General features: G+C 39.3%; 1 protein-coding gene across 1 annotated transcript in view; it reads left to right on the top strand.

Moving 5' to 3' along the window:
* CACNA1B (calcium voltage-gated channel subunit alpha1 B) overlaps nt 1-26,617 on the top strand; it is a 3,578,581-nt gene that overhangs the window by 2,408,741 nt on the left and 1,143,223 nt on the right. The window contains exon 22 of the mRNA XM_044058770.1: nt 5,883-6,091. Within this exon, the coding sequence (XP_043914705.1) occupies nt 5,883-6,091 (209 nt within the window). The remainder of the gene's footprint in view (nt 1-5,882; nt 6,092-26,617) is intronic.

Genomic DNA, 26,617 nt, shown 5'->3' on the forward strand with positions numbered 1-26,617 from the left:
TGGACATGCATACAGCATACAGAAGGCACCCCGGCCAAGAATCAAACTGGAGAATGGTGTTTTTACTTCTTCGATGTCTTTTTAATACTTATGTTCATTTGTCATTCTTTGTTCTGCTTAAACAGTTTAAGAAGCTTTTTAATTTTATTGTAATTTTTAGTTATACATGTTAACTGCTAGGTTGGTTTATTTTAAAATTTCCCATTTTGTTTGGAGCTGGCAGGGACTGCGAGGTCAGTGCATTTGTCTACATGTACATAGCTTGTGCAACTACTTGTTTTGTCATTACCTTAGCTAATAAGGTTAAACTTTTATTTTGAGACATCATTGTAAGGATATAGAAGGATAGCTGATTAAAAATCTTTCAACTTTGTGATGTTTGCATCCAACTGTTTGCAAATTTTGAAGGAAAAAGCTACCAGTTTGTGATCAAATTTAACTAGAGAAGGGAGTTCAAGGGGAATAAATGGAACCAGGTCAAGAATATTTTGGTCTCTAATGGGTTCCTTGACAGTTTGGTCCACGGAGTTTCTGTTTATGAAACCAAGGAATTTGGGGGTATAACCTACAAGTGAAGTGTAGGTATGGCATGTTATCGTTGAGTAGCTAGTCTGCTAGGGTAATGGAATTCCTGTTGATTTTTGAGTTCTTTCAGTGTAATTAGGAAACTAAGATGGTTTTCTGTGTGTATAAAGTGCATCTTGCAACATGTTGTGATCTGCTGGTCCTGTTTAGTATGACATGGATTTCTATCATTTTCTATGGATCTTCCTAGAAGTGATGTGGACTATAATTATGGATACTCCACTGCAGAGTACCATCCAACCAAAAGGTGTGGTAGGTGCAAAACCCTGGAATGGACAGAGTCCTTTTTGTATTTTGAAATCAGATTTATGTAGTAACACACATGAATACACCGCAAATATGCAGCAAGGCCTCAAAATCAGGCATTGTTTTGGTTCCTGCCATTGAACAGAGTCTCCCAGACATAGTTTGGTACCTCATTTCTCATTATTATTATCATTATTTTTATTGTTTTTTTGGAGTGGGAGATCCATTAGCTGGACTCTGTCTAAAAAGGCATTAAAGGGGCAGCAAAGGCTTTAGCCAGCATGTGGAAGCCATTGAATGAGAGGTGCAAGCCATCCATGACAAACCATCTCCTCCCATGCAAACACATACCGGATCCCATAGAATGACAGCCACCAAGCAACAAGACTGTTGAAGCCAAGCATCTTTTTCCTGTACTTTGGCATCATTTGAGGAGAAGGAAAAATTCCACTCAAAACCAGGGTCTTACCTGTTTTTGTGACATGCACGGAGAGCTCCGTCATGTCTCACTGTATCTCTTTCAGGGTTCTACATGCCAGGTCATTCATACCTATATTATAATTATATTTTTTGGCATAAGGTTCTATAGAGCCTTTGATATATGAGAGAGCCTGGTTCTTGAAAAGTAACTCACTGACACTCTCTTTGTCCAGTCTCATGCAAGTTGAGTCAGTTTGTCTGACCAATCACTAGTACCCTTTAGTTGAAAGTGTAGCATCTTGCCCTCACCAAGAATGATGCCACAGTATAAAGACAAAATGATCAATTTTAACAATTGGCTAAAGTATTGGTGTCATTCAAAGGGGATCCAGTGTCTGTCAGCCTGGGATGACATGCTCGACAAGCCACGTTGCTTCGCTAGGAACGGCTTGCACCTGTCACCCCTGGGTTTTCGAATACTGGCAAAGGCTCTTGCCTCCCCCATAGTGCCTTTTTTAGGCAAGGCTCAAAAGACAAACCCACCTCCATAGACAACTCAAAGAAAAAAAAACTAAGGGTAATGCTGCTCAGTGCCAGAAGTCTAAACCTCAAGATGCACGCACTGTAGACTCTCCTCAGTACGTAGAATATTGATATCTGTGCAGTAACAGAAACCTTGTTCAAGGCTCCCGAAAGCACACCAGCACTACCAGGTTATACCTCATACCATGCTTTTCGGCCCCAAAACTCAGACTGAACCACAAAAGGAGGGGGAGTATCCATATTCATCAAAGATACCCACACCTCCAGGTTAGTGGCACTGCACGAAGTATTGGAGACCATCCATGTGCAACTGACAGTGGGCAAAACTGTCTTTCAGTTTGTAGCCTGCTACAGACCATCCTCCCAAACACAGGAACCCCAATTGGCATTCAGGAGAACACTGGAGAATATGAAGGCTTCTCCAAACACCATTATATTGGGTGACTTCAGCAACCTAAACATTGATTGGGAAAACTACTCAAGCCCGAACACCCTCGCCCAACAGTTCCTAGAATTTATAAACTCAAATGCTATGGAACAACTGGTCACCACTCCCTCAAGAGGGGAAAACATATTGGACCTGGTCATCACCAGCATGGGGTCTCTATGTTCCACACCAGAGGTATACCCCTCAATGGTAAGATCAGACCATAAATTAATCTCAGTGGACATCCATATTCTGTCCCCACCCCCAGCCAAGGAAGCCACGGTGAAGAACTTCTCAAAAGCAAACTTCACACTTCTCAAAACCAAGGTGGAATCTTTCAAAGCCCCCGGGCAAGTGGAAAATACAGCCCAAAATGCAGAATCCTTTACAAAAGCATTCTATGGACACCTACAGGAATGCATGGAGCATACTATCCCAAATAAAACCAAGACTCACTCCTCCAAAAGTAGGAGACCTGTCTGGTGGACCCCGGCCATAAATAAGCTTTACAACAGAAGGAGGAAGCTACTACATGATAGAGCAAAATCCCAAAAAGGGAAGGCATCTCTCAGTACTAGCAAGAAACTACGATCCCTCATAAAATCATCTAAGGCCAGCTTCGAAAGAAAAATTGCACAAGACACTAAAGATAATCACAAGGCCTTCTTTAGTTATGTCAGAAACCTGGGAGGCAACTCCCAGATATGCTCAGAGTTAACCCACAGACATTGCCAACATCCTGGCAGAAAGGTTCAGTGCAAACTTCTCCCCCACTTTGCCCCCCAAAAGAGCAAATGTCTATCCCAACAGAGTGTAGCCTCCCTGAGATCACAGATGCTCAGGTGAGAGATGCCCTCTCCAAGGCAAAAGGCACAGCATCAATGGGACCAGACGGTGTCCCGGGCTGCGTCTTACATGAGCTCCAAGAAGAACTAAACCCACACATAAAGTCACTGCTCAATCTCAGCCTTACTACAGGATATGTTCCCAAGGAATGGCGTACAGCAACAGTGCTCCCGCTCCACAAAGGTGGTGCCACAACGGACCCCGGAAACTATCGCCCTATAAGCCTGGTCTGCAAGGCTAAGGAGCACATCATCATGGAAATCGTAAACAAGGAGATTGGGAACCTCCAGACACTGGATCCTACCCAGTTCGGCTTTCTTAAGGGCAGATCTTGCCTCTTGAAGCAGTTACCAAAGCCATAGATGAAGGGAAGGTAGCTGACACAGCCTACTTGGACCTCGCAAAAGCCTTCGACACAATACCCCACTCGGGCATCATAAATAAGCTCACCAGCTTAAATATCAACCCCTATGTCACAAGATGGGTTGCAAACTGGCTCAGGGATAGATCCCACATAGTCAGAATTGCAGGTGCCATGTCAGACTCTAAACCAGTTACAAGTGGCGTCCCACAAGGCTCAGTCCTGGGACCTCTCTTGTTCGGTTATATATTTCTCCGAGGTACAGGCTGACAAAGTTCGCGGATGACTGCAAACTGGGTGCCTTAATCGACTCTCCGGCTGACACAAGCATCCTCCAAAAGGGTCTCACAGAGACGGACAACTGGTGCCAGAGCCATGGCCTAAAGTTAAATGCCAAAAAGTGCATAGTTATCCCCTTTGAGAAAAACAAAGTGCCCACAAACTACCACATAGGTGGTAATCCATTAAGTACAGAAGAAGTAATTAGGGACTTGGGGACCCAAGTAGATAGTAATCTAACCTTTGACAATCACGTTGCCAAAGTGGTTAGAAAGACCTTCTATATAGCCCACCTTATCACAAAAGGGTTCACATCTAGATCAAGAGAGGTCATTGTGCCCCTCTACTCATCATTTATCACGCCCATAATTGAATACAATGCCCCATTTGGGATGTACCTTACCCGACACCTGCAGCAACTGGAAAGACCCCAAAAGTACCCCACCAAGAGGATCAAGGGACTCAAACAGATGCCCTATGCAGTTCGGCTAAAGAAACTCCAGCTCTACTCAGTTGCATACCGCCTACTCAGAGGCAATCTGTGTCTGACGTATAAAGCCATGTCCAACCCAGAATTAATGGACATGCTCCACCTCAGGAAATCCAAATCCCTTAGAGCTACACGCTCCAGGGACCTGAACCTCAGCACAGAAATAAACAGGACATGCTGGAGGGACAGATTCGTGTCCCAGAGGCTCCCCTCACTCTGGAACAAAATCCCAATCCATGTTATGCAGAGCCCCTCACTGACCCTATTCAAGAGAAATCTTTACGAGTGGATGGGAGATCGTAAATTTACCCCTGAGATCTCTTCTGTGTCCCTGCTAGACAGAGGTATGGTAAACTAACCTTAATAGGGCTACCTTCTGTGACCTACTATACAGAGGCACAGTCAACAAATCTAAAAGGGTGGTGAAAGCCAAACACACTCTGGCTAGGCTTATAAATGCCTTAGGGCAGATAGCCTAGTATCAAACTATGAACCTATAATCTATGTGCACTACTTTTGGAGTGGTTAATTACTTGGTGACGCTTTATTGTGCTAGTAGTGTATTATTTGATTTATGTTTATCTCTATATTTACTGGGTATTTTGAGCGTAGGCTGGGACTTTTTAACAGCATCAGCATATAATAGTTTACTCTGTATTTGTGTAGATTGCAGTGAAGGTTTATATAACTCACAGGTCCAGTTTGTGAAAGGGAGCTCTCCTATCTGGCTAAGTGTTTGCATTTTTCAAGAAGTTAAAAAGCATGTATAATATTTTATTGTGTGTGGTTGACAGAATATGTGGTATGTACAGATACTATGCTTAATATAGATGTAGGTTTTTGGTAGCCTCACCTTAATAATAGTACATGTATAACTTGGTAATCTGACCCTAATCTTCATAATAACAGCTATGTGGGTAACCTATTTGGTAACATCAGCATAACTACATCAGGCACAGTGTGTTCAGTAACGTCACCATAACTGTTATGTACAAACTGCCCGGGAAGCACTCAGCAGACTCACTTGTATTAAGAGCACTCACACAGAACACTGAGCAGTTTTTCATTTTGCACTCAGAATCAATCAAAATTAATAATTGGTAAGATACTTTAGAAGAAATGCAGAAGGAATAACCCTGATATATGTTGATATAAGTTTTTACATCAACTTTTTTTACATTTCAAATCTAACTAAGGTTTTCTACAAGTGGCAATCACGAACATGACTTGTAATAAAAGTGATCTTTTAAAATTGTTTTCTTGTGTGTAAATTAATAATTTCCTGTGACTGAAATTAGTTTGCCTTCTAAATGTAATTTCATGTTATAAATCGGGTAAAATACCAGAAGGCTTGTATTTGGTTGGCATAATTTTATAGTAGATGCTGAAAAGATATTGGCCTACAATAACAATTTTCACTGTTGCATCGGGTTAGTAGTTACAGCAGCTTTAGACTTATTTTGTCATTTCTTTCTATTTAGATACTAAGCACCTGGCAACTTCCCTGTTTTATATAACTGATAATTGCCACTACAGTAGAAAACATTTCTTATTTATCATATCCATGTTCTCATCCCATTAAGCAATCTGTCATGTGTGAGGGAGAAATATGTGCACTTACCCCTTTACAGTCTGCTGACCCTAGACGTGGTATAATTAAAACTGTATGCTTTTCTTTTTGTCAGGGAAAATCAGACCGAGACTGAGACAGGAACGCTACCCACTACACTGCTGGCCCCTCCAACTGGTTGCTTGAAACAGGTGCCTGAACAACCTGAAGATGCAGACAATCAGAAGAATGTGAAGAGACTGACGCAAACATCAGAAAAATCGATAACTGTGAATATACCGGTCACTGTTGTAGCACCTCCTGGGGAGACCATTGTCATACCAAGTGAGTAACTACCTTCCTTAGATTCTGTGTACTGAACTCCAAAATGCAAATAATGTTTATTCCTGAGAGCAGAGCAACAAATATGGAGCATTTGTCCCCAGATGCTTTATATTCCTAGCCGATCAAATTGTTGTTGAAGTAGCTGTAGATGTGTTTTTGAGGCCCCCCCCCAAAAAAAAAAAACGTGCGCGCACTGCACAACCATTACGTTTTGACAACAGATTAAGACTAATTGGCATATTTATTCTGCAAAGGCCTGAACAGAAAGTGAAGTGATTAATCTATAGTTAAGAGTATTCATTTTTTTTAGATATTACCATGAATTGTTTAAAGGTAAAACAAATAAAAATGTATCCCATGTACATTTCTATTTTTAAGACAGAAGTTCAGAAGATAATTTAAATTACGATAAAATGCTTCAGCTGCACACACCTAGAGGTTTTGTTTCTGGAGCAGCAATGTTTAGTGAACAGTAACAAGGCTGTGATAAATCTAAGTGTTCCAGGTAGTGAATGCTGTAACTGAAATTGTGCATGCAAGGATGGCTGGAGACAGTGGCACTGTAGTAAACCCTTAAAATATCATGAGGTAGTAGGGATTTAGGACAAGAAGCTCCCTGATTGATAGCCTTCTATGACCACTTCTAACCCCAGTGGAATAAATGGACCAGGCATGCCAGGGGGAGGGCTGTTGGCTGTCAGACAGCTCAGATAAAAAGCATAAAACATTGTTATAACAGAATAACATCTGCTCTAAAAATCTACAAGAATTGTTAAGTAATGAAGGACACACAAATAAAAACACTAAGTAGGAACATTTGTTTAGCAAGAAATAAAATGCTTTAAATATTGCTTTAAATAATTATGATGATTTATGTTCTAAATTTATGGCTCATAGTTTTTAACCAAACATGTAGTTTGTAAACTATCTAGAAGTCTAAAATGCCATTTTCTCTGGTGCTTACTTCCTTGTACACATAGACCTATCTAGTTTTACTGACATCATGTACTTTTTCTTATGCAGTAATACATTTTATTCCAAAGTTTTAGCAATCTTGGGTATTTGTTTTCTTTTACATCAATTATAATTAGTTTAACTTACTGATACAAATAACCACTAAGATCCAGGAACTGAAATTTATTAATCTGCCTTCTAGTGCCTCAGCCACATTGACCTTCTAAAGAAGTTATATTTTAATTGCAAATGCCATCCACTTATGTATACTAACAAAACCACACCTGCATAAATGATTAACAAATGATAAAACTGGTTAAAAGCAGTAAAAACTCAAGCATCATGAATAAAAATATAAGAAACACTTAATGTATTGCTGACTTCCAGTTAATTTCAAGATTTAGACTAAAGTGGTGCATAGCATTAAATTTTACTATCAAGCAGGTTTCTTTGTCTTAAAATATATTTCACATCATAATCTGTTCTCTCTGTATTTGTCCCCATGCGCACCATGTGTTCTACCTCCCTTAAATATTCTCACTCTAAGGCTGCTACAGCTGAGATAAAGGACCTCTTAACTCATTCCCTCCAGTACAGCTTTTTTAAGTGTGTACCTTTAACTCCAAGTAGTTGTGGTTTGAGCCTGTAAAAAACTGAAGTTATCACCTTACAGTTGAAACAGATATTCATTGACAGGGGTCAAATATAAATACAATTGTTTTTGCTATCATGTTTGCTTCACGATAAAACATTCTGATACCTTGTGCGTAGCATGGTTTTGGAATTATTAATGGGAACATGAAAAAGGAATATTTGACACCTAGAGTTGCAGTAGGAGTTAACTGCAGAAATGCCTGGAGGCGCACTCTGCCGTAATGAATTAAAACATAAAAACAATGATCAGTCATTTTTTGTCTAGTATTTGATGTTGGGGTACAAAATACTAAGTACATTTGAGCCTAAAGATATCACTGCAGTAAATAGTGAGCAATGACTCTTGTAATTATGAAATAGCACGTTAGTAAAAAATATTCAGCACCTGCAGTTGAATTTGTCCATGTTCATTTGAATCAAAGACAAAATCAGTTATGATGTTTTCAATTTGGAAATGAAATGCAAAGAATGATTTAATTCACTTTGCCAAAGCTGCTGTCTAGGTTACGCCAAAGTTTTCCGACTGCTTATTACATCACCTGGCAAACAAGCAGCTAAATGTTTATATTGATGTCATTTTGTTTTATAATAATTGCTGTTCATTGTAGCACTGGGCATTTTGAAAATACAAAATAAGGCAAGAGAGGAGATGTAGGGCCATATTCCAAAAGAGTTGCTCCCAGTGTAAGTCTGGCCTGATTACAAATGACTTGCTCTCAGTTTGTGATCTACTTCGATGTAAAGCTGATGTGTAAACAGACACTGTGGGCCAGATTCCAAAAAACCTGCTCTGAGCATAAGTGGTCACTTATTCTGTGAGCAGGTCTGTTGAAATCTGCCCATAGTTCTCCCATTTCCATCAGCGGCCTCGTAGTATTCTCATTTCCATCAGCTTTCCTTTCATACTCCATAGTACTATAGGGGTTGGGATTTGACATAATGGTTAAAGTGTTTACCTCACACACACAAGGTAGAGGGCTTGATTCTCACCTTTGAACAAAAAATTAGCTAGGCTTAAGGTGGCCTGCAAGGGCAGCTAGCCTACTGCTTACTTATATGTAAGGAAATCAGGCAATATGAGAGACTGAAAAGACTACTGACGGCAGTTGCATTTTGTGTCCTTTTTATTTCAGAAACAAAACATTCCCCCATTTTGAGGTAGATTGTTAGACATACATAAACACAAGTGCATCTCAGAAGAGCATTTATACCACTTCACTTAATCTTTTAATATCTTTCTAGTGTGTTGAATGAAAGTTTTGTATGAAATAAGTGATCTCTCTTTTTGTGTATGTATATGTGTGTGTGTGTGTATGTATATATATATATATATATATATATATATATCTATAAATATATATCTATATATATACACACACACACACACAGACGTGTGTATGTATGTATGTATGTATGTGTGTGTGTGTGCATATATTACTTTCTTTCAGCTTTTCCCAGTTAGGGAACTCCGGTCCACTAATGACTGGCAGTGGATTTTTACGGTGCCAAGTTGCCAGCCCGACACTCAACCTTCAAAGAAGGCACAAGCATTCATGCACACACCTACCTGCATGTCTTCAAACGTCGGTCGACCACGGGGAGGACATGCAGACACCACACAGAAAGTGGTCCAGCCAGGAATCGAACAAGAGTACCTCTTGCTGTGAGGTGACAATGCTAACCGCTGCATCATCGCAGCAGTTATGTGTGTGTGTATATATAATATACTGTAAATGGCTTTTGACTTAGTGTGAATTTGTTAAAATGTATCTGCACAATATTTTTCCACAATGGGCAGTATTGCTCATGCTTTGTATTATTTGATATGTATTTCTACCTGTACTTTTATTTTCATTGGACTATCTTTATTGTAATCTGTTTCATGGAGCTTTTCTCCTTGGGCCTCCACTAAAAACAGGCTCTCTGGGCCCAGTGGACTTCCCTGGTAATCAAACTGGGAAAAAAAAAAAAAAAAAAAAAAAAAAAATATATATATATATATGCGTATGTTTGTATGTCCTTACGCTCACCGCTGCAGTATTCATAAGTTATGGGATTCCCTGCCATGGAGCCTGTCTACCGGCCAGTCTACCTTTGCTTTAAGGTACACTGAACATCACCTCCGCACTCCTTGTGTAGCATAGGGCATAAAGTTGATGTTCAGATGTACCATCCTCAGAAATTCTTTGCTGCCAGTCTGAATGCCATTTTTAACTATCGGCCTGTTTGTCTCTGTCCGTTTTCTTTGCTTTTTTTTTTTTCCTGTTTGTTGGAATTCCTGTGATTACTCCTGTTTGCTGAAGTCCTCACTGCTGCAGATAAGTACCCAGTTGGGTTTCTGTTCTTTACTTCATTTGTTTTGTGCTGTTTGGGTTAATGTCATCCAGAAAGGGTAAATGCCAGTATGAAAGACAGATTCGCCATAAAGACCACTTCGCTTAATCTTTTAATATCTTTCTAGTGTGTTGAATGAAAGGTTTGTATGAAATAAGTGATCTCTCTTTTTGCCTAGGAGCTTCTCACGACCATATGTCTTGTTCAATTTATCAGGCGTTTGTCCAGAAAACCCTTCATTAAAATAAAAACCCTTTCATTGTATCTTGAGAACCAGCTTCTTGCTAAAGATACTATGGATGGAACTTCTTGTCATGCGGGTCAGCTGTGATGGAAGAAGGAAGTGAAAAAGGTAAGACCAGAGACTTCTGCTGTCCAGCCTCTGCTGAGGGTTTCTCCCAAGGTTGTTACAAACTCAGAGACTCACCTGGTTGTGTTGTCAGATTCCTCTGCAGCATCCAATTTGGAGGCCAGCAAGGATCTGGCAGGCAGCATGTCTGATAAGGCTTTGCAGGTGTCCATTTCAGAAATTCAGGGGGAACCACGGTTGATTGTTTCTGAGGGGTCTAGGGGAGTTCCACAGTTTCTGCTAAGGGAAGAAGTTTTTACTATGGTTGTGGAATGCCATCCTGAGTCAGAGCCCTCTCAGTTTTCTAGGATGGATGCCCCCTTAAAAAAGAAACAGAAAACTAAACACGTTTCTTCTGTTTCTAGGGCTCCAAAAAGTGGCTGTCAGGCCTTTACTCAAGGGTTATTTAACACTTTACTGTCTTTAAGGCCTTCACAAGGGGTTTCAGTTCCTGTTCTTGTTTAGTCCTCTTCACCTAAAAGGTCCAAGGACTTTGTGAGGAAGAGTTGGATTCTGACGAATAATCCCTTACTTATTCTACCCAGATTCCTTCTCTTTTAGACTACAGATCTGAGGAGGAGGAATCTAATAGTCCAGATACTCCTTCTGAGGAAATTTCCTATGGGGACATGATCTCTAGGATGATGGACTTTTTTAAGTGGGATTGTGCCCAGGTTTCTGATATCCACAGGAGGTACTGTGTGTTACTGCAGATATAATCTCCTAAATCTGTGGCTATTTCACCTGTCTTAGCTGCTTTACTAGATGTTTTTTTTGCAATGCCTGTAAAGCACCTCATTCTCTGCACCCTGCTCCCAAGAAGTCCAATAGGTTTTACAGGGTGCCTGAGGATATTTCCTTTTTGTTCACATGTCCTGCTGCTGATCCTTCTGTGGTGTCTGCAGCCTCTGGTAAGTCGTCTCACTTCCTTTGTCCAAGTTACTGCCTTCTGACAAGGACAGCAGAACCATGGACAGGCTGGATAAGAAGGCTTATACTTCTGTTACTGTAGCTTTTAGGGGTATTAATTATCAGACACATATATTTAAGTATGTGTTGGCTCTTCTGCTCATATCTTGCTAGGGATGTCTTCTTAAGTAGTTGGTCATTATACCAAATCTAGTTATGATGCAGCAGATGCCTCTTTTAGGACTGCTGCTTTTGGTTCACTACTGAGGAGGTATTCTTGGCTTAGGCTTCAGCCTTTACTGAAGATACAAAAGCTAAGTTACTGGATGCCCCTCTGGATACTAAACTTTTGTTTGGGGAAGCAGCTGCTGGTTTAAGTCTCTTCAGGACAAGGGGGGGAGGCCTTACAAGAGCTTAAACATGTCTTTTTCTCCTTTGCCTAAATTTCTGAGAAACTACCCTTCTAAGCCAGCCTTTGTTCGTAGGCAATCTCTCCCTCCTGCTAAAGGTAAAAAGAGTATTAAACGGGCTCCTCCTGCTAAGGCCACTCAGACTGCAGGGATTCTAAAGCCTTCATTTCCTTACAAACCAGGTGTTGTCTGAATATCCACGTGTTCCAAGCTACATTCCTCTTTCTCTTCACCTTTCTCTTTCTCCACTTATTTGGCTTTGAATCACACAGGATTCTTGGGTTCTGTCAGTCATTCGTCAAGGGTACTTCATGGTGTAGATTTCCCATCCTCCTCCTATGGGCATTTCTCAGCTTTCTTGGGAGCAACTTCTTTTTTTCTCCAGAGATTCTTTGAGATCTATTGTCTCAGGGTACTATTCAAGAGGTGCCTGTGTCCCAGTGGGGGACGGGGTTTTATTCAAGAATGTTTCTAGTGCCCAAAAAAGAAGGTACTTGGAGACCGATTCTAGACCCCTCTCATCTAAACACTTTTCTGAAGGTGCCTTCCTTCTGGATGTTGTCCCTTCAGACCGTTTTTCCTCTCTTGCTACCTCAGGCATTTCTGGTGTGTCTGGATCTCAAGGATGCTTATCTCCATATGCCGATCCATCCTCTTTTCAGGAGCTTTTTGCATTTCTCTGTTGCTTCCGGCTCAAGAGGTGAATCATGGGATCCATGTTGAGAAGACATAAAGGGTTATGGTTGGAAATCTGATTGTAATTCTTTGTAGTGAGCTTTAACTGCTCCTTGTACTACTAGTTAGAGAAAAAAAACACAAGTGTTTTGCAGCTTTCCAAGCCATAAAGCAGTTAGTATGCACCTTCATTAAGGCAGTAACACACACTCTTGTTACTGAAAGTCAGGGACGGAATACTGGCACAGACTGCTGACAACAAGAAATCTGTTTTTAATTCTGCCATTGCGTTTGATGGTCAGTACTGGCAAATTTAATTGTCTGGTGCAATACCTGATCTTAACAACTAAAGTTGGAGCTGGTTAATATTTGTTAAGATTGGACTTCACACTATAGAAGTACTTAACTGATTTGTCTTTTTCCAGATATCGAAGCATAATCACCAGGCTTCTTGCACTAAAATCATGTTATAGCCAGGTTATTCAATATGAATCTGGCTGTATCAATATTATTTTGGGCAGTAATCATGTTGGTTAATGTGTTTACCTTGCAAACACAAGGTGCAGGGTTTGATTCTCACATGGGATAACTGATTTGGCTTAAATTGGCTCACAAGGGCAGTTAACCAAGTATCAATCTTTATGGGAGTGAGAGTTTGACATAATGGTTAAGGTGTTTACCTTACAGACACAAGGATTCAGGGTTTGATTTTCACATCCCTATGCTTAAAATGGCCCACAAGAGCAGTTAGTCTAGTACTAACCTATGAAACTTTCTCTTGTTTTCAGAGCAGAATCAGTGCTCTATGTATTACATTAGTAAAGCCAGTCAAAGCAATTGTGAAATAGTATATTAAAGCATCATCTTAAAACAATATACATTTTTTGTTGAAGGATGGAGAGGAGGGTAGCTTTACTAATACACTGAGCTGTTATCAGATATGTATATTTACAACTGTACTGTCATTTTTTGTAACAGTGACAGCATTGTAATTGCATAACAGTAATTCCACAGCATCTGCATATCTGCACAGATTCCAGATAGTATTGCCATTTCTATGGGTGGAAGACATTTACAGCATACCTTGTAATAAAGCCATTCCATAAGCTGCCCTTTCTAAGGAGTGCAGGTCTAAGCTGTTTTTTTGTGAATACAAGTAAATCAGAATAAGTAACTTTCTAAACTCTTGGGTCAACAGATTCCAGAAGTACAGTCATGTCTTAGATTTGAAGACCAGACCATGACATCCATGGTATGCAAATCCAACAAAATAAAATCATCCTCTTTTGAACCTTATAAGAAGAAAACTTATATAACAAAACAAGAAATCAGTCCATAAGAACAAAAAGTGCATTATAGCAAAACCTAAAATGTTTCAGCTTATGTTTCTGCAGGGGGATATAGCCCTTCAGTTCTACCACTTACCTACATAGACTAATTCCAGGGTCACACAACCATAACTAAATAGGTAAGTCTGCAGAATGTACTGTTTGTGGCTATGATTGGTAATTGTCAATGTACTGGACAATATTTTTCACTTTGACACTGAAACATTTTGCATCCAGCAACTTTTCAGACCCAAGCTTTGACCTATAAGTTGTGATGTTTAAGACTTCAGAGCAAGTACATGCTTCCTTTTTTGGTTCACATGATATACTCCAAGATCAATTCAGTCTTGGGAAGGACAAGCTATTGCCTTTTGTGTAGGGAATGGCTGGATTTAGGACAGATGATGCTGAGTCTACCCTTAGTTCTTAAGTAGTTTTGGGGAAGAAAGAATTAAGATGGTGAGCAAATGGGAAAATATAATCTAACCACACGTCCAGGCATTTAAACTGTTTTGATGTTTCATTTCACAACATGACAGGCATAGGAAAGTGTCTGTTTCATGTTGACAAAACAGCCAATTTTTCTAGCCTTTCATTTTGATTGAATTGGTTGGAAGTTCATTAAGATAATAAGAATATTTCAAGTGTCATTCTCAGGTCAGTGGAGACAATAGCTGACATTGAGATAGTTAAAACTGAAAAAAACTTACACAAGTGTCAGCATGAAGGGAAATTATCTACATAATAAGAGAAAAATAAGACTGGATTTTAAATGATACCTATAATAAGAAGTTTAGGTTTTGCAAGTGGAGAAAATGTTTAAACTTTGTAGTATCTGAGTGATATCAAAATATTTTTTACTGTGTTGCTGTAAGCTATAGATTGCTAACTCCGTAAGAAGATGGTGCAGTATAGAATTAAATGCTTTCCTATGACCAACAAAAATGTCTCCATTTAACAAAATATCTTCTGTAGTCCTCAGAATGGTGTTAGAATGGTATTAATAATCAATAAGGGATTAGTTTATAGGCAGCCATATTGACTGTGTGGGAGGGGCTAAGAGCTTTGGGTGGTTGGTAGGGTGCAGTATCCTTGGCAGGATATAGAGCTTAGGCTACCGCAGCACTAAGGGTGTTGAACATCAGAATGCTTGTAGCGGTATGAGAAAAGCTCTGATATGAGTGCCAAGCAAAATCTTTTCCTAATGTTGTACAAACTTCTGCCACCTTCTCTCAAGCTTTAACCAGATTCTACAAAATTTCGACAAAGAACTTTAATACCATTGAAAGTTCAGAACTAAAAATATTGTCACCAAGTCCAGAGCAAATCCAGATACACAAATAAAAATCAAATAGTAAAAAAGTATGAGAGTATCAGGAACACATGGTAGGCAGGAAAAACTGATCATAATCTTTAATGCGATACACAGAAATAAGCGCTTTCATGGTAAATCCAACATCCGCTTCATCAGATAACAGATAAAACAGACTCAGCAGTTTAAATACATTGTTACACCAATCAAAAACTAAACATCATTAAAAACTCCATTAAAAACTCCACCCACTCTGCTAATACCATTTCGATAGCCTATTGCATCATATAATACCTATTCTGTCATAAAAACAGCTACATAAACATACATAGCATGGGTGGGGTATTTTTGTAGACAAATGATAATCCTCGCCACTGATGCTTATAATAAGTGCCTTATTCATTTGCTAACCAAATAAGCCACCTAAGCGCCAACCACTCTTTTCAGGAGTGACCCAGTACTACCTGAAAAAGTGACTTGTTCAGAGTAACACAATCTGTAAGTGGATAGTCAGGAAATTAAATCTAGGACAACAAAACAAGGCTTATTCCCATCTTGAAGCCTTAATGCCCTGTACTACATTTCTATTCCTTTTCTCTTAAGGAGTCAGTGCCTTGCCTTTGAGGGCTTTCCTTCAGGTAAATATGTACCCCTGAAATATGTAATGACTGCTTTTGTATTGTTAGGACAGATTCTGTGCTGCAAATGCCGACACTCTAAACGATATTCTTTACAGCAATAAAATGCACACAAGTATAGTTTGAACACTGAGCTTTACTGCAAGCAAAATGTGATCACACATCTTTAATTTGTATTTCATTTTAAAAGCAAAATATCAGAACAGCTTGTGGAAGTACAATCATTTGTATACATGTCTACAGCAAATGGGAAATACATGATGCATTATCAGCAGAAGTCAGAAAAATAGAATGAACATTAGAAAATCGTAAGATAACATTCATTGTATGTGAAATAAGAAGAAATGGACAGATAAGTTTGGCAAAAAAAAAAAAACTGTAGTATAACAAGTTTATACTCAAGGGTAAGATGGAATGTCTAGGGATAATATGGTTATCTGTAAGCTTATTTACAAGCAATAATTAAGTAAAATATTTTTCTTCAAAAAATAATGATAAACCTGTTCAGTCTAATCAGTGTGTGTCGCTTAGATTCTGATTATGAGAGGCAGGAATGGACATGAATGGTTTTCTCCCAAGGAAGAATTTGATTGTTATAACAGGATGGGGAAAGAAAGGAGGCAACGGAAAATGAGTAAATTGTATAATAAACAGCTTATTGTCCCTTAGGAGTAATAGTGACAGGCAAATGAGAAAAATGAATTTTTAAAGAAAGGAAAGTTAAGAGCAGAAGAGCATGGATGTAGCATAGCCAAGGAAAGGGAATTAGTCATAATTTAGGAATATGCAATTCTTTGAAACATCCTAATTTATCTCACCTTAATGATTTAAAAGTCTTGCTTGTTTTCCCTGGAGAAGCATGGAACAGTTGATGCAATTATACTTGTATTAAGCCAATGAACATTAAGCAAATATAATTAAAGGACTCATTTCCAGGGAAAGGGTTGGGGAATATTAATATATTTGGAAAACCTGCGAACTATAGAATGGCAATGTGTGCTTTGCTCTTACTTTGAGAGAGCATTTTGCTGCAGCTGAGATTACAAGGAAGATGGGCCTTGTGACAGCTGTTTCATCTGAATACATCTCATCTCAAAGTGTGAGCAGAAACTGTTCAGGAAATCAGAGAGAACTTTTTTTTTCATCTGAATTTTTACCTAAATGATTTTGACCCTCTCCACAAGACCTTTTCTCAGAGCAGCACTACTTTTTATATCAAGTTCGAGGTAACATGTCCCAGGCATTCCACACTTTTAAGTCAGTGAGTAAGTAATGGGTACATCTAAGTAAGCAATCTCTAAATGGTTGGCTTGAGAAACTGCAGGCATATCTCTGAAGGGGTGGCTGCAAGCAGAAAGGATAAATAGGTTGTAAGGCGCAAAGGATATGAGAGCAGTGGGACTGTCATGACCCTTTGAATTAACTCTGTTCCTTCTCTTAAACTTTGGTTGTGTTTGTTATAATCCACTGGCCTTCTACTTAATCTTCCATATAAAGTCATGTCCATCTTCTCACTGTTTTGCTTAGCATCACAATCCAATTTATTAAGTCTACAACCTCTTAATGACACCCCACTTTCTTCTCCTTGTTAGCATGCATATATGTTACGTTAAGGCCACTTTTTGCCTCTCTGTGATCTTACCATTTTACGTCCATTCTGCAGTCCCACACCAGCTATCATTTTATTTCAGAGGTACACCTTTGCAATACTTGCATAACTCCAAATAAGTCACTTCCATTCCCCAAATTTTATTTTATTTTACATTTGTTGACCGGGCTAGTCTAACTGGACATATGTCCATTTTCAGTAGAGGCCCGGGGAGAAAAGCTCCAAGCATAGGTAGTAACAAAGCATAGAATATATACAATAGTAACATGAGAATGCCATACATTGTTTCAATTGTATAGGTAGTAACAAAACATAGAATATATGCAATAGTAAGAAGAGAATGTTATACATTGTTTTGATTGTACAAAAGGATAAATTTGCACAGAGTCTAATAGTAGGTCTAAGCTGAGATTAAAATTTGAGAAAAAGCAACATATGAGAGAAAATAAAAGAAAAAAAAAAGAGTTAATTTTTTTAATATACTAGAAGGAAAAATCTTGTTAGGTTACCTTAAATGTTAATAAGGTAGGGAACATAGAACAGTAGAGTAAAACAGTATAGAACAATAGAGTAGAGAAGTATAGGGAGTACAATGGGGGCAGTGGAGGTATCAGTCTGGGTTAGAGCAAGGACAGAGCCATTGTATTTTAAGATATTCTTTTAGGTGTTTTTTAAAAAGAAGTGAGGAAGTAAGAGTTGAGAGTTTACTTGGAAGTTGGTTCCAGGTTTTTCCCACTGTGTTGGTAAAAAGCGAGTCCCCAGCTTTGTTGTTAGATTTTATAGTGGAAACTAGAAGCTTGTTAGCAGAGCGTAATGTTGCAAGATTTTTATAGGGAGTTATTAGATTAGTGAGGATCAGGGTATTATTAGGGTGGTAGAGGATCTTTTGTGTGATAACACGTTGTTGACAAAGTAGTTGGTTCTGGAGTTCTAACCATCCCAGTTGTTTGAGGTTGTGACAGTGGTGAGCTCTGAAGGGAGAGCCAGTGGCGAATCTGGCTATGTTATTATAGCTGGTTGATAGTTTGTTAAGGTTGTTCTTAGAAAGGTTGATATATATGGCTGAAGCATAGAAAAGGGTAGAGATCAGGTGGGTTTGAGCAATAGTGGTTCTAGCTATTGAGGTAAGGAAGGGTTTGATTCTATAAAGGGAGCCTAGTTTTCTGTTGACGGTCTTTATGGTAGTATTTATATGGTCATCATAGCTAAGTTTGTTGTATATTGTTATTCCCAGGAGACAGGTTGTAGTGTCAGGGGAAATGCTAGTTCCGTTATTAGAGGTTACTGAGAAGTGAATTTGTGGTGACGTTTATGTAGGAATGAAGAGCAATAGTTTTGTTTTTTTGGGGTTCAGGAAGAGGCGGTGTTCCATGAACCAAGTTTCAACAATGTTAAATACTGTCTGGGTGAGGGTCTGGAGCGAGGTTGTCGACTTGGCTGAACATATGAGAGTTGAGTAATTTGCATATTGAATGCAGGTGGCTGGAGGGATTTTGGCATTTAGATCATTAATAAACATTGAAAAGAGAAGAGGGCCTAAAATAGAACCTTGAGGTACTCCAATGTTCACAGGCAGGGGAGAAAAAAGATTATTATCCCAAAGCACAGCTTGCTGTCTGTTTTCTAAGTAAGATGTAAACCAGAGTAATGCTTGTGGGTTAAGTGACTGGGCTTTTAATACATTAATAAGCAGATGATGGTTGACCATGTCAAATGCTTTTGAGAGGTTGATAAATAGTGCAGAGGAAAGAGAGCTATTGTTACGATTTTTGTTTATACAGTCAGTAAAGGATAGCAGGGCAGTAGTTATGCTGTGGAATGATCGAAAGCCATGTTGGTAGTTAGCAAGTAGATTATTATGTAGAAGGTGGTGAAGTAGTTGTTGGTGGATACATTTTTCCATTATTTTAGCTATTTGGGAGAGTAGGGTGATTGGTCAAAAGTTGGAGAGCTCAGTAGGTGTCCCACCTTTATGTAGAGGGATTATGTGGGAGACTTTCCATATGGAGGGGATTGTGCTTTCAATAATAGATCTATTTATAAGGATGGAGATGGGATAGGCAATGACTTTAGCAGCAATTTGCAGGTAGTCTGCTGGTAGGCAGTCAGCAGAAGGAGTGCAAGGTTTGAGTTTTTGAAGGAGGTTGCAAATGAGGGATGTAAGTACAGGTTGTATACAAAAAGTAGGAACTGGATTGTTGGTGGTATTCACTGGGGAAGTGGTTATAGGTGGTAATGTATTAGCTAGAGTTTGAATGGCTTCAGTAAAGTAATTATTAAAGGCATCAACAATTTGCTTAGAGTTATTATGGGTGATACCTGATGGGGTGGGTGTATTTGAGTGTCCAGGCTGAAGTAGTTTGTTGATGCCTGACCAGAACTTTTGTGGATTTTGTTGGTGGGTTTGTAGTAGGTGAAGGTAAATTTTTTTTTGTCTAGTAGAATGTCTTTTTTGGTGGCATTTCTCAGTTGTTTAAAGTGAAGGTGATCTGATGGGTTTTTAGAGGCTCTCCATTTGACCCAAATTTTATTTCTTAGGAGGATCTTTTGCCTAGTTTGTTTTGTGAGCCATGGGGCTATTTTGGCCCTGGTTTGGGAGGTGCAGCAGAGGGCATGGTAATCTAGGATCTGAAGGAATCTAGTATTAAAGTAGGTCACTGCTTCTTCGAGTTGCATATGATGCAGTGGTGTCCAGTCACATGCTTTCAGTTCATTTTGGAAGTTCTCTGGTTGAAAGTTTTTTTTGATCGAGAGGTTTTGAAAGTATTACAATTTGGGCTATGAGTTTTTTGTTTAATTATATAGGTTAGACCATGGTCACTGATATCATCCTGAAGGATACCTGGTTTGTAAGTTTCAGGATGACTATTAATAAGGATCAAGTCAAGGATGGATTCTTTACTGCTTGGTTTATGAATTCTAGTAGGGGTGGTTATTATTTGTGAGAAGCCATAGAGATTTATGTTATAGATAGGATTTGGGGAGCTACACTTAGTCCAGTCTATATTAAAATCACCTAAGACAATGGTTTCCTGAGGTAAGTGGGTAGAGAGGCAACTAAGTATGTTTTCAAGGGTTTTGATATTATTTCCAGAGGGAAGATAGGAGCAAATTAGATAGATAGATTTAACGTTGTTGATTTGGAGTTTGGCAATAAGGGTTTCAGCACAAGTATCTGTGGGTAGGAAGGTATTGGAGGGTAAAACTTTGAGTTCTGATTTATACAAAATGGCTACTCCCCCACCCTTTTTGGTTTTGCGGTCACATCTCAGGATGTTCTATCCAGGAGGGGTAATTTCCTGGTCCTGAGTTGAGGGTTTGAGCCATGTTTCTGTAATACAGAGGATATCAAATTTGTGCACATCTAAGTGTGCATGAAGTTGGATAATTTTGCTGATAATGCTACGGATGTTAAGGTGAGCTATCAGGAGGGAGTTAGAAGGCCTTTTTGGGGTAGTAGTTTCATGAGATATTAAGTTATGTGGGTTACTGGGAATTCCTGTTTGGGGGCCAGGGTTAGGATGAATATCACCATCTATTAGGGGATGTTGTTGAGGTTTTAGTATTATTTTTAGGAGTTTGTAGTAATTAATTAGGGTTTTTTGTTATGGAAGTAAGTAATATGGGTAGATCTATGGTACTTTGAAAATATATAGCTGGAAGTTGAGGTTATGTTAATGTGGTTAAGGGAGTTTCCATGAGTAATTGGCAAAGTTTGCTGGTAGGGGTGGTGATGTTCAGGCAGAGAAAGGTGTTCTAAGAAGGTTAGTGTGTAAGGTAGAGTTATAGATGCTAGAGTAGTAGTTAAGAGTAGTAGGTTTGTGTGTATTGAATTATGTGTTGAGGCCATTAGGGTGTGTAGGATGAGTGGTAGGGTAGGTAGAGGGAAGGACTTTAGAAAATGCTAAAGTGATGGTAGAAGAGAGGAAAGATGAGGTGAAAGATGTAGAGAAAGTTAGGTGATATTGGATTATATGGAACAAGCAGGTAGCAGTAGGAGAGTAAGTTGTAAAATGTTAGGTATACAGGATGAAGTAGTGTGGAAATGTTACGGAGAGGGCAAAAAAGGTGATGTGTAGTTTAGGGACTTAATGAAGGGAAGGACTTTAGAAAATGCTAAGTGATGGCAGAAGAGAGGAAAGATTAGGTGAAAGATGTAGAGAAAGTTAGGTGATATTGGATTATATGGAATGAGCAGGTAGAAGTAGGAGAGTAAGTTGTAAAATGTTAGGTATACAGGATGAAGTAGTGTGGAAATGTTAGGGAGAGGGCAAAAAAGATGGTGTAGTTTAGGGACTTAATGAGGTTGGGGTGGGGTTAAGTTGGAGTTGTCAGTAACTGGGTGATGAGAGGAAGGGGTGTGTCTGGGGAAGTATAAGTTTAACAGCACTGGGGGAGGGTGGGAATTGGGGGTAGGGTAGGGGAGTGGAGTGAGCCCGCAGGGCGAACGGAGCAGGGGCAGACCCAGAGGGAAAAGAATAGACTAGAAAAAAACAATCAGTCACTGGGATACAGGGTAAGAATCTTATTATTCTATAAGGCAGTAGTACTATGTGTGAGAGAGTAGGTAAGTAGTGGGAAATAATGGGGGGAGGAAAGGGAAGGAAAAACAAGTCTACCGGTAATGGCAAAACTTCAGAGAAAAGGGAAATTAGGTAAGGAGCAATATAATGCTCTGAAGTTTGCTGCCACCTAGTGGCTATATGGAGGAAAGGCAGAGTAAAGAGAAAGCGGGGCTCGAGGGTTAGGTTTACTGATACTGAGGTCCTGCATTTAGTTGCAGAAGGCTATAGCCCTTAGAAGCTAAAAATCTAAAAGGAGCTTAATGGTAGAATAGAGACATAGACTGGGAGGGAGAGGGGTGGGAGGAGGAAGAGGACTGCGGCAAGCAACTATCTCGGTCAGGAGGTAAGCTGCTGAGTACAGTATTAACAGTCACACAACTAGTTTAATAGGCTACATACACTGAGGATTCCTTGGTAAAATGGGAGTATTCACACTGCTACACTCAAGCAGTATCCTTGGAGTCTTCATGCTTTCAAATGGGAGGGAGCATTCCTTGTAAGTCTTTTAGGTTATATAAGGTGTTCTTAATACTGGAGCAGCACACCCGGGGATGCAGGCTGTAAAAAGTAGAGAAATACCAAAATAAGTGATTGCAGTACTGAAAAAGGGAAGAAATAACACAAAGGAAGAGTAGGGTATAGAGTAAAGTGGGTAAGGAGGCTGTCGCTCTAGAGGAGCAGTTAGTAAAGGTAGGAGAGGGCAATTAGGAGTATAAAGCAGTGAAATGAGAGAGGGAGGGAAGGAGGAGGTTTGAAGCACAGAGGAAGGAAAAATACAGTGACATGAGAGAGAAATATAATGTGTTAGTTGTTATGAGGTATGCAGTAATAGCAGTTATCAAAACTAAGCAAGAGAGAGCAGTTCAGCAATAACAATCAACATTCTAGAAGCATGCATTTCCCTGTCCTTGAGTCAACAAATGTCGCAGACAATTCACTTCTACACAGCAGATAGAAAGTAGTGTGCAGAACTAAACTCACAAATTTGAAAAAATAAATATGTGCTATTGAATACTTTTACATGCATAAGCACCATTGAGTGCAATGACAACCTAGTAAGGTAGAATATATGCTAAAAATAACAATTCACACCAAGCTGTATACACTTACGGCAGGAAAAGAAATGCAATACAACATTAAAGGCAGATGTCTGAAGAAGAAGCAAGAGCTGTGAAAGCGCTTATGTTGTTTTAAAATAAAAGATTGTTTGTTTTATGCTGAGAGCCTGGTGTCATCTCATCGTTCTATATGTATAACTTATCCCAAGGTTTGTCCATCTCAGAGATAGTCATAATAATGAGAAGACTGCATAAGGCATAGTCTCTGCATTGAGGGTGTGTGAGAGCTTTGCCCGGCCATGTAAAAGTTCATTCAGTGGGTGTCCATTGGGTCTGCTAGTCTTGAATGAACATGCTTTGGCGAAAGAATGTTTTAAGGACTGAACTATACCCTTAGGGAACTTCCATCCACCCCAATTACTTCAAAGACTGGAGTTGCAGATAGATGTAGTCTATCATGTATATCTGAGGCAGCTATCTTATATACATTAAATTTTAAATGATTACTCTTTTTCCCCATTAATGAATTAAGATTAGGCATTGTTCAAGGGAACAAGGAATAGCAAGCCATTCCTAAGGAAGAAAGTATAACTGAGTACCATCAGCATGACAGATGTTACATACCTCGAACTCTGAGTTTACCTAATGGGAGCACATACACAATGTACGACAGACCCAATATGGAAATATGTGGCACCACAAATCAGACAAGTGAAAAAAGAATTAATAATATCAGACACTACTTTCGAGATATGGCCACAAAAGGTAAGATATAACTTGATCAAAGACAGGAGCAGAGATGCCATAGCATCATTCCACACATATGCCGAGATACACAATGTCAAATGCTACACAGAGATGAAAGAAGACTGCAATGAACAGCACTGAGTTCTTGTCATAAGTTCACTTACTACCTTAGAGACATGACAGTCAGAGATCTTTAACAAGTCCAGTATTTGTATTTAAAATGGTCTAAGCCATGGGTCTTCAAAGAGTTTCATGTTGCATGCAAACTACCTTTTCAATAACCTTGCACATAAAAGACAAGGTTGAAATTTAAATATCCTTTCCATGGTGTTCTGGTCAACAGGGCCTTGCCAATTTTTGAAAAATGCCAGTCCTCAGAAGTGTCCATGCAATTTGATAAAAAAAAAAAAAAAATGGACCCAGAATTTCTAAGCAAGCTGTAACAAGTCTGAACAGAGATGGATCCACAAAACATGATTTAAGATATAAACTTTATATCATCTATGAATTCAGTGTAATCAAACATATGAAACTGACATAAGGATCAGCTGAACAGTCTTGTGGATCAGTATCATGCTGAACAGTCTTGTGGATCAGTATCATGCTGAACAGTCTTGTGGATCAGTATCATGCTGAACAGTCTTGTGGATTATTACTATGTTGAACAATGTTGTGGATCAGTACCATGCTGAACAATGTTATGGATCAGTACCATCCTGAACAGTGTTGTTGATCAGTACCATGCTGAACAATATTGTGGATCAGTACCGTGCTGAACAGTGTTGTGAATTATTACCATGCTGAACAGTGTTGTGGGTCAGTACCATGCTGAACAATGTTGTGGATTTGTAGCACAAGTCCACAGGCATATAGGAAGGGTATACAACTTAATGGTAGCAATTTTATCTGTAAAATATGAGTAGCAAACTCAGTCAGTGGATGAAAAATTCTTGTAAATGATGAGAAAAGTCATACTTCACAGTTCATCACCCAGAAAAGTTCAGAGTTTGGTTGGACACAACAGAGTTCCCCAAGCAAGAACATTGATTTTCTTTACAGGATTTTTCAGAATGATGCCTGACATGAAGCTTGTCCATTATAAGCTTGTCTTCCTGAAGATTGGTTGCCTCCATCAGCATTCAAGATTTTGCCCATCCCTTACTAGGGAATGGAAAGAAATGAATTGTGACATGTCATCCCATTGATGCTGGGTATACATGACTTGAGGAAACTTGTGATGTACAACAGTCAAAGCCCTATTATAAGCTCTAAAGAGCTTCTTTTGTTAAGTTACTCTGGACGTCCATGAGAACAAATGGGGAGCAGGGGACATATCTTCCTTTGTAATCTTAAATGAATTCATGTACTTCACCAGCTCAAGATCAGGAGGTTATTTATGAGGGAGTTACATTGTAAAGTGAACCAGGAGATGGTCAGACCATGAGACTTGTTCCACAATAAAATCACATGTGGCCATACCCATATAGACCAACACCATAACATGGTTCAGAACTTGCCTTCTACAAAGAACATTTAATGTACAAGTAGGCATCACAATGACTGAGCATAGAATATTCACATCAGCAGTGCCATGTGGCTCAGTCTGTTCACTCTATTTGAATCTCCATTTACATAAACTACATCACAACCATAATTCTTTGCACCATAATTGCTATATATGTAGAGAGACCAACCTCACAACTGGTACAAAAAGAGCTGCAAAATGATTTAAATAAAATGTTGGCTCTGGGCCAGTCAGTTAGCACTTAGTGCTGCAACAACAATGTCATAATGATTGGGCCTGCAAAATGGCTAAAGAAAATTAAACCATTTTTTAGTGAGGACCAAAACAAAGCTGTAATTACACTGTTTAAATAATGTAAGCTAACTCTACACATAGTTTTCTATTTATAATTCAAACTGACCTAATTGCTTAAAAAGTCAGTGGTCATCATGGAGCATGAAGCTCTTTTCTAATCATCCCACTACAAAACTGTGACAGACCTTTACAAAAGTTGCACAAGTCCTACTTACCTGTAACAGTAGATGTTCACAGAACACACTGCCCGACTGGCATAAGGGTAATAGTCCCTGCTACCCTATCTCTGGCAGTCCATCTAAACTCCTCCCCTGCCTGTCAGTGGGTGTGATGGACCAACCACATGTGAGGACAGTTTCTGCTTTCCAGACCCACAGACTGGACCCATTCAGGTTTCCTGGATCAGAAGGAAAAGAAAATGAAAATACAAGCTTGCAAACACCTACTTTTCCAAACTAAAAAAAACATACACAACAGAAAATGCTGCTATCAAAACTCAGCGGCAATTCCACCATCAAGCTGTGTACTTCCAAAAAGGGGGTTTTATGGGTAGTACTGCCAGTAAAGGCAATCTGTTCAATGAACATCTACTGCTACAGGTAAGTAGGACTTACACAGCTGTACTATGTTTAACAAACACATTGCATTGCTAGCATATGGCAGATTCCCAAAGCTTACCCAACTTGGGAGGAAGATGTATAAAAGCCTAAGAGCCCCCAGTGAAGCCTGCTCTGGATTTAGAAAATACATTGAGCTTATAGTGCTTCATAAAATGTATGGACGGAGGGCCACGTTGCTGCCTTTAGAATACTTATAGTCCACTCCTTTCTAATAAGCTGATGAAGAGGAAAAAGCCCTGGTGGAGTGTACCTTCATAGGTTCATAGTTGTGTACTAAGCTAATGCCCACCGGGGCCATTTTACCCTTGATTAGTGTAAGTATCTGCTTGGGAGATGAAACATTTACCAGCAGATTCTGGGAAGTGAACCATTTACTGGCTGGCTGTGTCCATTAGAGACATAAGTACCAAACCAGAGATGGATTTCCTGTTCCCCATCTAATTGTCCAAATTGCACTTAAATTGTGTTAGGGGAACTCTGCTTCAGATGGATGGGGAGCCTGTTGCAGAGAAGAGGTAGTTTTTAATGTTATATACCTGTTTTTC

The sequence above is a fragment of the Protopterus annectens genome, chromosome 16.part0 (genome assembly GCF_019279795.1).
Source record: "Protopterus annectens isolate FY-2018-M chromosome 16.part0, PAN1.0, whole genome shotgun sequence".
NCBI classification, from domain to species: domain Eukaryota; kingdom Metazoa; phylum Chordata; order Ceratodontiformes; family Protopteridae; genus Protopterus; species Protopterus annectens.